At 42.8% G+C, this 11,860-nt stretch overlaps 1 protein-coding gene across 1 annotated transcript; it reads right to left on the bottom strand.

Annotated features, from left to right (window-relative positions):
* Positions 1 to 1,666: 1,666 nt before the first annotated feature.
* On the bottom strand, positions 1,667 to 11,270 carry atp6v0cb (ATPase H+ transporting V0 subunit cb). Its single transcript, XM_084165615.1, has 3 exons — positions 10,961 to 11,270; positions 3,002 to 3,185; positions 1,667 to 2,694 (listed from the first exon to the last, which is right to left on the bottom strand). The coding sequence occupies exons 1-3, from the start codon at positions 11,031 to 11,033 to the stop codon at positions 2,490 to 2,492; spliced, it is 462 nt and encodes a 153-aa protein (XP_084021741.1). The 5' UTR covers positions 11,034 to 11,270; the 3' UTR covers positions 1,667 to 2,489.
* Between the last annotated feature and the right edge of the window lie 590 nt (positions 11,271 to 11,860).

The following is an 11,860-nucleotide window of genomic DNA, read 5'->3' as shown; positions in this document are numbered from 1 at the left end:
CATTTTGTTGCTTTATAGCAACAAGCATGATTTCAAACATGTATAATTTAGTCACAGAAATAGCCAAAACAATCCATTAAAGGATTTCTAATTACACTGGACAAAAAGATACACGCAACAAGTGTTGGTCCCATGTTTCATGATCTGGAAAAAATTATCCCAGAAATGCTCCATAAACACAAAAAGCTTATTTCTCTCAAATTTTGAGCACAAATTTGTTTACATCCCCGTTAGTGAGCATTTCTCCTTTGCCAAGATGATATGCCACACCTGTCAGGTGGATGGATTAAGAAGCTGATTAAACAGCATGATTACACGAGTGCACCTTGTGCTGGGAACAAAAGGCCACTTTAAAATGTGTATTTTTGTCACACAACACAATGCCACAGATGTCTCAAGTTTTGAGGGAGTGTGCAATTGGCATGCTGACTGCAGGAGTGTCCACCAGAGCTGTTGCCAGAAAATGTAATGTTCATTTCTTTACCATATGCTGCCTCCAACGTCGTTTTAGAGAATTTGGCAGTTGGTACAACCGGCCTCACAACTGCAGACCACACCAGCCCAGGACCTCCACGTCCAGCTTCTTCACCTGCGGGATCGCCTGAGACCAGCCACCCGGAGAGCTGATGAAACTGTGGGTTTGCACAACCTGTCAGAAACCGTCTCAGGGAAGCTCATCTCCGTGCTCGTCGTCTTGACCTGACTGCAGTTCGGCATCTTAACCGACTTCAGTGGGCAAATGCTCACCTTCGATGGCCACTGGAGCAGTGTGCTCTTCACAGATTAATCCCTGTTTCAACTGTACTGGGCAGATGGCAGACAGCAGCATGTATGGCGTCATGTGGGCGAGTGGTTTGCTGATGTCAACGTTGTGAACAGTGCCCCATGGTGGCGGTGGGGTTATGGAATGGGCAGGCATAAGCTACGGACAACAAACACAATTGCATTTTATCGATGGCAATTTGAATGCACAGAGATACCGTTACGAGAACCGGAGGCCCATTGTCGTGCCATTCATCACCTCGTTTCAGCATGATAATGCACGGCCACGTCGCAAGGATCTGTACACAATTCCTGAAAGCTGAAAATGTCCCACTTCTTCCATGGCCTGCATACTCAGACATGTCACCTATTGAGCATGTTTGGGATGCTCTGGATTGACGTGTACCACAGCGTGTTCCAGTTCCTGCTAAAAATATCCAGCAACTTCGCATTGAAGTGGGACAATATTCCACAGGCCATAATCAACTCTGTGAAGGATAGTTTTTATAGGTATGTGACCAACAGAGGCATATCTGTATCCCCAGTCATGTGAAATCCATATATTAGGGACTATTGAATTTATTTCAATTGACTGATTTCCTTAAATGAACTAACTCAGTGAAAGCTTTCAAATTGTTGCGTTTATATTTTTGTTCAGTGTAGCTCATTTGAGTTACAAGTCACCATCTCCTTTAACATAACCAAAATCAAGGAAATCACCTGTGATAATGTGAGTGACATTTCTACACTAAAACAACCTGGCTACCTATTTGAATTACACTATGGTACAGTGAGTATGACGAACTACAAGGAATTTGACCAAAAACCATAACTCCCTGCTCGTTTAATGGGAGAGGTGTGGTGAGAATGCATACATCTACGGACGAAGACGCTGGAGATGACGTAGTTTTGGAAATTACACTTGTGAGACCCAACACTGGGCACACACACCTTTAATGCAATCAAACAGCAGTACTACAGGAAAACATTGAAGTGTTTCAAGAATGTTTGTAATGATTAAACTACACAATTACACAACTCCCACTCCACCAGCCACACACTAAAGGCAATCTTAATTTTAAACCAAGTACGTTGATACATCCAGAGGAAATCCAACCACATCACATTTAACCCACAGTGCATTAAATCTATATAGATATTTATATGTATGTATATATCTCCTAGGGAATTTAAAATGTTTGCTCCATTTAAAACAGATTCATTGAACAATTCTTTAAATAAAACCAGTGGAGAAAAAATACAAAAAACAAAGTTAAGTCCATACATTTCTCTTTACAAATAGATCCCCATAGACATTAATGCAGAAATCGTGTGAACTCCCAAATCAATGCAGGAGGATAGAAAGCAGTGGGGCCCTTTGGTGAGCTCTCTAAGACGAGCCAGAAACCAGCGAGAAACCTGGTGAGCCTGAACGTCGTTAAACCAGTGGGGGGAAAGAATCTTCGTACATTTTTAAACACACACAGGACAGACAAATCACTACATTGCGCATTTACAAGAAGTTTGACTATCAAATCGGGACGACTGTACACATTGTAGAGATAAGACCATATTTACGGAGCCATTTTTAATTATGTAATTATTTTCCACGTTCGTCACTTTAAGACTTGTGTCATAAATTTTTTCCTTTGTTTTTTTAAATCTGGTTTTACAATTTTTTTCTCCAGCAGCAACATAGGACAGATTTTGGTGGAGAAGTTAGTGGTTTATTTCGTGGACAGGATGAGGGCCACGATGAGACCGTAGAGGCCGAGGACCTCTGCGAAGATCAAGATGAGGATCATGCCCACGAAGAGCCGGGGCTGCTGGGCCGTGCCCCTAACGCCCGCGTCACCTACGATACCGATGGCAAAGCCAGCTGCCAGCCCGCTCAAGCCCACACTCAGGCCAGCACCCAGGTGGAGGAAACTCCTACAACCGAGACAGAGGATTACAATAGGATCAATACAATGGACAGGGTTACTATGTGATACAGAATGAACAACGACAAAAGAAAGCAGAGATGTTTTCAATTAGACATTTACTCAAATTTGGCAATAAAACTACATTTCCACAGTATATAGATTTGATCTTACATCAATGTCAGGCGTTATGGATTGATGGACCAGTTACCTCTGAGCCTGTTCTAAGTTCCTCACATTGTAGTATTAGGAAAGAGGAAATGCAAATAGAGCCCATTTCTAGACATAAGAGATGTCATGAGAGGGGTTAGGCTTACTTGTAGAGGGTGACCTTCTCGGAGATGTTGTTGGCAATGAGCACCGCTACTACCAGGCCGTAGATGGCTATGATACCCGCCATGACCACGGGGATGATAGACTTCATGATGAGCTCCGGCCTCATCACCGACATGGCAGCGATCCCTGTGCCACTCTTAGCCGTCCCATAGGCTGCTCCTAAGGCTGGTGAAGGAGGGAGAGAGTATTAGATCCATAGGAGATACAATATAATAAATAGTGTTCTACTTCATTCTGTGATTTGATCAATGTACAAACACAGTAAAACACACGGTTGAGCAACATGAGGAACTGAAATTGAGGCTTGATTAGGTAACAAAACCAGTTTCTGTTCCCTTTACCAACAAGGTCAACATGGCTACAGCAGGGAAATTCTGCTTGTGTACGAGGAAATTACCAGCATCACGTCCCCCCACCCCCGCCTTGCCCCCGATGTGCTCGACCACGGTTCTCAAACCAGCCATTCCCCTTTACAGCTACGGTTCAGGCCAATTCTCCTCGCCTCAACCCATAGATACCCACAGGGAATGGAGCTCAGTTTAACCCCTTTCATTCCATTTCATGGCTCTGTGCCAGAGCTGCAGTGTTCTAAATCACTCCGCCTCCCTGCCTGAAAAACACTCATTAGGCTCTCCACACAGGAAGACAGCAGGATGCCACATCCCTCCAGAGGCAACCAGCAGCACAGAAGGGACACAAACCAGCACCAGCCGAAACATCTGATGTCACATCAGCAGCAATCATAGAAATAGAATGAATAGACTCCATTTCTATGCCCTCTAATGTAGAGGCCCCGCAGAACGCAGTCACCACGTCGACAGGCAGCGCGTGACGACTGAGACCATGAGGCAGAGAGCCATATGGACATTACACTATTACTACAATGGTGCATCTAAAAATAGACAACCCGTTAAAGGTTGGGAAAGTAGATCAATTACCTACATCTCAGAGTCAGACTAACTCATGGATACAATGCGTGTGTCTGCATGCAGTTGAGATGATTGAAGTTAGCTTAGCGTAATTACTGGAAATGCATTTACTGCATATTGGTTTCGAGTTTCCCATAAAATGTGTCTTGGTGATTGGTTTACGAAATAGCCTAGCACTCACTTTTCTCAATCTCACTTGGGAGGGAAGTTACAGCAGCACCTCAGATACCAAGACAAGACCACTTCCAACCGCATTTCTATAAACCACAGACCAGATTTATCCATCACCTAGGCTACATTTCTGGATCAGTAATGTGAATGGCTGAACGGTTCTATACAGTAGATTATTTCATGCCACAACCCCTAAAGCACTATCTTGCAGCTCCCACTCTGACCTGAGGAGGTATATTGTTAATGTAATGACTTCCATGTTGAAGCACAATGAAGGACCCTCTCCAAACAGCTGGCCCTCATGCCCGCCTTTTGATAAACGAAGACCAACGCACCAACCGTAGATCTAGAGACCAAACCCACCAGTGTTGTGTTCAGTAGAGAAATCCTTGAGTGAAATGAATTAATAAACTAAAATCAGTGATCTAATTGGACGTTGCAAAACGTTTTTCTATTGTGTGCCCTACTGAACATGACCCAGATCTACCTCAGTGGAGTGACAGACATGCGGAGCATGTTTAGGTTTGTGGAGACAAGGTTCCATGGCTTTATTCTCTGAAAATTAAATGTTGTGTTTGAGGACTGCTGCAATGGGTGGCATGAGGCAGAACCCCTGTGCTTTAATCCTAATCCTCTGCGGAGGTAAAGAGCTTTTAGTATTTCTCTCCCCCCCCCCCCAGATCACTCATTAACGTTACTACACTTGGACGCCTCAAACGCTCTGCAATGTAAAGATACTGTGGTGATGGAAGTAATCAAACAGGTGATCAGTGAAAAAGATGCTCAAACCCAAATAGCATTTTTATCAGTACTTGAATTTGTAGCATAATATAGCCAACTCTTGGTCTTAAAACCGCAAACTACCTTGATGAAACTGTAGTGGACAATATCACGATGAAGCCTGGGATATTGCCCTGTGTAGCTCAGTTGGTAGAGCATGGCGCTTGCAACGCCAGGGTTGTCGGTTCGTTTCCCACGGGGGGCCAGTATGAAAATGTATGCACTCACCAAGTAAGTCGCTCTGGATAAGAGCGTCTGCTAAATGACAAAAAAAAAAAAAAAAAACTTTGCAAAATAGCACCCATTTATTTAGCCTAAAAAGAAAACATACTGGTCCATCTAATTCAATATTTTGAGTGACCAATGTCTATAGACACTGAACAAGATGTGGTGGGGCTACTTCCAGGTTTAGCAGTGATGTGAGGGATCAAAGTAGTAAATAAGACCATTAGAATAATGGTGTTATGGAAAAATATAAAGCTACTCCTAAATCTATTGAACCAACTGACAGAAAATATGCCATGCCATTTGAGCAGTATTAGAACAAAACAAAAGTAGGCAATAAAAAAATGCAAGTGACATAATCAAAATAGGTTGACTCATTACACAAAAAGAGATGAGCTTTGAGAGGAGTGTGGACACAATCCATCGCAGTTAAAAATGAGGACTTTTGTACAACACCAGGCTTTTAGGAGGTCTTAAATACACCAGTAGATGACGTATTAAAATTTTGCCTAGCCTTGTAGTTGTCTGCAGTGGTCACAAACATTTTAAAATGATGCATATGCCCCTACTTTGGGCTATATAACACACTATACATTCTAAAGTCAAGCAGCTCCTCCAGCGGCATGTATTGGCTAGTAGTTGTGTTAGGAGGGATAGGGTGGGTACTACTGATAAAATGTATAGTAGAGCTCACATCACTATGGTAGACTGGGTCAGCCAGTACCATTAAAGGATTTCGCTACCATGCTCGTCATAGCCAGTCAGCGCCTGTACCGACTACCAACCGAGAGCAAAAGGCCTCAAGCAGTGAAGGCTGCAGACATAACAGCCCAAACGCTACTGCCCTGTCGATATGACGCAAGCTCAACTGAGGACGAGCAACTTGGAACAGCCACCGTTCCTAGGGCTGGCACAATGTAACTGACCATCATGAAAATAAAATAACCAACATAACCGTTTATTTTTTGGGAACGAACAGCTGACTGCTATAAAATGGACTCTTAACAACGTGATGAAACGTTGTTGTTCCTTGTCGAAACGAACAAGGTGTTGTAGCAAACGATTAATAGAATGGGCTTGGAACCTCTAACCCTGGCAATTTGACTGGTAAACGCATTGCTCTTGTTCCTGCTTTTCTCCTACGGGTACACTCGCAATGGCCACCAGTCCACCCATTATGCCATCATTGACTTGAGTGGGGACACGCAGTCAGGAAAGGAGAAAATCTGCATTTAAACGCGTGTATGCTATTCGAACGGTTATTACAGAGACCGGTCATTTGGCTGGCCAATTACAGTCATCCAAAATTCCATGATCGTCAGAGCCCTATGCAGCGATCTCAGTTTATCACCAGAAAGTAGCATGTGGTTTAATGAAATCTAGCCACAACAACCTGTTATCTAACCAATATTTTAGATTCCATCATGGTGCCTCCACCGTGCCAAAGCAGAGCCTTCCCACTTTGAGTTAAGACATTAAGACATTAAAGAATATAACTGGGAACGGCAACAGTAATGTGAAATAAATTGTGCTATATCATGTTCTCAAAGAGATCAACTGTAGTCTACAATTTGTGCCTTTTAAATGATCATGAAACACAATATAGGCAATGGTTTACAAACACACAAACCAGTAGATCAAAAACTCACTTCATAAAATAAAATAAAAAGCTGGCTATTTACATATGGTTTCTCAATCTCAAGTATGGTAGTGGTGGTGCAGTGACACCACAAGATGGCAAGCTCACGTTTCCTGTAAGAAAGAAACCCTGTAAGATGCTTAATGCTGCTGGGCCATCATCACCGGTGTCCCCGGTCAGCCCCCTCCACTGGGTGCCTGCCACCACCCACCAGCAGCCCTCCCAGCTGGCTACTTCCCCATCTGTCACTCCTTCCCACCCTGCCTGTCACAGATCACACCCACTGCCAGCTACAGGGGCTACCCGCGCTGCCCTGTGCCATCACTATCCATAGGATCTCAGTCAGCACTAAACATGTATAGGACTCCAGCTAGGTTAGCCTCTAGCTAGTGTGTTTCCTACATACCCACACATATTGGATATGATGAAAGTCTATTTTAGTGCAATCAGTTTCCATGTGTATGGGGTGTTGACAGGAACATTAGGTGAGAGGGTCATACACCTGTCTGAACATTGGTAAGTGCTGTGTAAAGGAGTACAAGTAGGCTTACTTAGACAGGAGTATAACTGAAGCCACCCTTCCTCCACAAGTTATTACGGAACCATGTTTTCTTTAGGTCATGGCTCCATTTTTCAATTGTAAGGCTAGAATTAACAATTCCCTTTGGTCATGAAAAAAAAAAAAAGGACAACATTTCCCCAAATATGAGCTAAGAGCATACACCTGTGCAGTTAACCAGCATATTAACCATTTAGGCCTATTACTCAATACAACTGCCCAGGTCGACAGACAGGTGGCATGATGCCACCACACCACACAGTAAAGGAGCCAATAGTGCCACATACCCTCCAGCTACTAGCAGTTAGGGCTGTGACAGAAATTGAATTTTGGATGACTAATTGGCCAGCCAAATGACCGCAGTCTCCAGAATAACCATTGGAATAGCAAAACAATTAAAAATACACATTTTATTTTTTCCCCCGCACATTTTCTCCTCTCTTGACTGCATGTGCTGCCATTGAAATATAATAAATATAATGGGCGTCCCCATTCAAGTCAATGGTAGCATAATGGGTGGAATGGCAGCCATTGCGAGTGTACCCATAGCCGCAAAGCAGGAAGTGTACCCATCAATAAGTGCTGTGACTTGTCATTGTCTTACGTCAGATGGTGTCACTGCTACCTGACGTGCAAGGACATCGGTCGCCATTGCCAGTGCAGTGACTTCAGCTGCTTAGCTTACTGTTGTAGCTAGCTTACTGACATGGCTAACGTTAGTTAGCTTTACATTTACGGACATAAAAAGCTTACTGCTTAGGCTGTTTAAATTACCCTGAAGTTGTAGACATGCAGACCCCAAATTGGGAGGGACTTATCAGAAATCAGTCCGTAGATTCAACGTTTCTCCGATAGCTAACGTTAGTTACTTTGTATCGTTGGGTCAACGGAGCACAACAGCTGACTCGCGAGGCTACAGCAATGACTCGCAGCAGAACAGCTGCTTCATTAACACTCAATGTTAGCAGCACTACTTCAGTAGCTTGCTAACTAGCTTTTTGTTGGAAGCATTCAACATTGTGTGCAGCACTAAGTAAGTGGTTGGTTGGTTAGCAGCATCGTTTCAGTGACTGGCTCATCTCAATAGCTTGTCCAGGTATCCTCATGACATGGCACAAGTGGGGGGGGGGGGGCTTTCCTCTTTGGTTCTCTATTGTACCCGCAAACAAGGGAAAGGCCAATAACAGAAGGCACCATCCGACCAACTCCTTGAATGGCCTACTCCTTGAGGTTTTCAGTTTTTTTTCCTCAAAACATGTTTTTACCCTTAAAGGGTTTCTCCTGTACTTTTGTATACTTTTTCGCCAGTAGTTCTGAAAGCAGAGCTCACGAGCCAAAAGTAGTCCCCGAAAATGGAGTACTACATCACATACACTACATGACCAAAAGTATGTGGACACCTGCTCGTTGAACATCTCATTCCAAAATCATGGGCATTAATATGGAGTTGGTTCCCCCTTTGCTGCTATAACAGCATCCACTCGTCTGAGAAGGCTTTCCACTAGATGTTGGAACATTGCTATGGGGACTTGCTTCCATTCAGCCACAAGAGTATTAGTGAGGTCGGGCACTGATCTTGGGCGATTAGGCCTGGCTCGCAGTCGGCGTTCCAATTCATCCAAAGGTGTTCGATGGGGTTGAGGTCAGGGCTCTGTGCATGAGGTCAGGGCTCTGTGCAGACCAGTCTTGACAAACCATTTCTGTATGGACCTCGCTTTGTGCATAGGTGCATTGTCATGCTGAAACAGGAAAGGGCCTTCCCCAAACTGTTGCCAAAAAGTGTGAAGCATAGAATCGTCTAGAATGTCATTGTATGCTGTAGCATTAAGACATTTTACAAACTGACTTGTTGGAAAGGTGGCATCCTATGACGATGCCACGTTGAAAGTCACTGAGCTCTTCAGTAAGGCCATTGGCACTGTTTGTCTATGGAGATTGCATGGCGGTGTGTTCGATTTTATACACCCGTCAGCAACTGGTGTAGCTGAGATAGCCTAATCTACTAATTTGAAGGGGTGTCCACATACTTTTGTATATATAGTGTATGTGCAGATATGTGTACCACATCCTCTATCTCTCTTGCTCTGCTGTGGGTGCAACGTGCATCTTGCTAGCTGTCACTCATATGGCGAGAGGTTGAAGCTCATTGGTTGAACTCGAATTGCTAGGGGGCTGGGCCCACATGGGGGAAAATGGCACAACACAGCTTCCAGAAAAACAGTTGCTTTCAAACTTGAGATTTTGTGGCTAATTGAGGTAAGACAGTAATTCCGCTCATAGATTATGCATGTATGAACTACACATTAACACACAGACCAAAGCGGGAGTCGCCAAAGTTCCGGAACATGTCTAAGTGTGTGTACATTAATGTATTTTTAGGTGGCATATTGTTTTTCAACAGGAAAGGTTTTTAAAAAATTGCTGGAGTGCATCTTTAAACATTGATTCCTAATTGTGGCCTAGTGATAGTCCAAACCATGCATCTTGCAATCAATGGCACAGTTGGTTGGTAATTGTATGCTGTGAGGATGCATATTGTGCAAAATTCTTGAGTGAATGCATCAGACCTAACAGGATAATAAAAAATCCAAAGACAATACTGATACATCACTGTCCTCCCTGTTCTTATTTGTCATGAGAAAGATCACTAGACAGTCGTTTCAACACCCTCACTTGGACCTGAGGCCATCAATAACATCAAGATGATCAAATGATTGCACTTAGTTGCCAATTTATCTTCTTAGACATGCAAATGTACATAAATCTGATTAAATGTTATATATTGATTGTGTTTTAGTGGTAAGTTGTTTATGGGTCTCCACGAGTGCACTTCCTAAATCATAGGCTACTTGGAAATTCCAAATCACAAGTCCAATCATGTGATTGTCATGTGATCTTGATGTAAATGCCATTTTCATTAGATTCAAGGTGCCTCGAGCAATTTATTTCCATTCCAATTAGCTGAGGCCTATACACATTAAATTGGTCCACAAGCGCCCAATTTCTATGCAGCAGCCTTTAAATCACCCGAATTCACATGGAATTGTTCGTATGACGTGGATCAAACGATGACATTCCATTCATTTTATCATCGAATGAGCGTGCTCCCCTGCTGGTTATGCCTAACGTTACATTGCACAAATCTATAACCAAGTTCAGCTGCTATTCTTCCTAGTATCAATTGTATAAACTCAAAATATGAAACTGATGGTCAATATTCACTATCAATAGGTATCCTGCCTTCATAATGACCAGCTCGCCTAAGATACCACTAACGTTACGCTCAAATCTGGTGGTGTCGTAGTGTGTCGCATGTCGCAAAGCGTAAAACTAAAAGCGCCTAAAATTGAGAAAGAATTAACTATCGACGCACACATAACTAACTCACTTCAAATCCGTTGATCTGAAGCAATGACACAGCTTAGCAAAATACTGGACAACTATATTAGTTAGCTAACGACGTTAGTTATAATTAATGTCAAATACGCCAATGACAGTTTCTGGACTCCTTTAACGTTAGCTGGTTTCAAACACTAAAGAAAACTGTGCTGTTAAAATTAACCAATTACACACATACAATGTATAATTTAAATGCAGCTAGCTAGTAAAGATAGTATTTGAATTGTGTTATAATTACCGCTGAAAACCATAGCCGCAGAGGCACCCATCACTGCGAAGAACGGAGAATATTCGGGGCTTTCGGACGACATTCTTTCTCACACAGTAAACAAACTAAGTAATACAAAACGGCTATTGCTATGTTTCCCAATGGCTTAGCTACTAAACCTATCGAAGGCAACTGTCTTTAGATGTAAACTGGGAAAGGTACAAGAACACCTAGCTAGCTAACTAGCAATGTAGATGGCCTAGTCACGAATCTTCAGATAAATACCCGGCGTAGCAGCAGCACAAAATGGCGAAGCGGAAAATATCACCTGACTGGCCATATGGATAAAACCCATCATCAACTGTGTGTAGGGGAGGCGCTCACAAGTAACTATAATAATGATTTACTGCAGCAAATCAAACATAATTCAAATTACAAAAAACAAATCAAACATAATTCAAATTACAAAAAACAATTGGATACATTTCTGACTAAACCCATGCAAAGTAAATGGTTTATCTCCGGATTCTGTATTTAGTTTTTTGAAGGTCATCCCCTATTTTAGTCTCTTTTGGTGTGCTCCGCTGCAGGCTTTGGTGGAGTTCGGTCGTCACTAGTTACCACAGCCACAAATGGCTAAACCCCGCATATTTCTACAATTTATCTTCTGAAAATCTGATTTAAACATAACCTTACCTTAACCCTAACCACACTTTTAAATTTATGCCTAACCCTAACCTGAAATTAAGACCAAAAAAGTGATAGAAATGTTGACTTTGTGGCTGTGGTAACTAGTGACAACTGTCGTGTTCCCATGCTCAGAAGTTGCATGCATCGATGACACCATTGCGTTGGACGTCATCAACGGTGTCATCGACTGACAGACTGCTATAGCATATAATGTGGTTAACTGATGCGTAAAATACCTAC

The sequence above is a fragment of the Coregonus lavaretus genome (genome assembly GCF_964263955.1).
Source record: "Coregonus lavaretus genome assembly, chromosome: 1".
Lineage (NCBI taxonomy): Eukaryota > Metazoa > Chordata > Actinopteri > Salmoniformes > Salmonidae > Coregonus > Coregonus lavaretus.
Note: the sequence above shows the minus strand (reverse complement) of the source record. Positions and strands in the feature narration are given on the sequence as shown.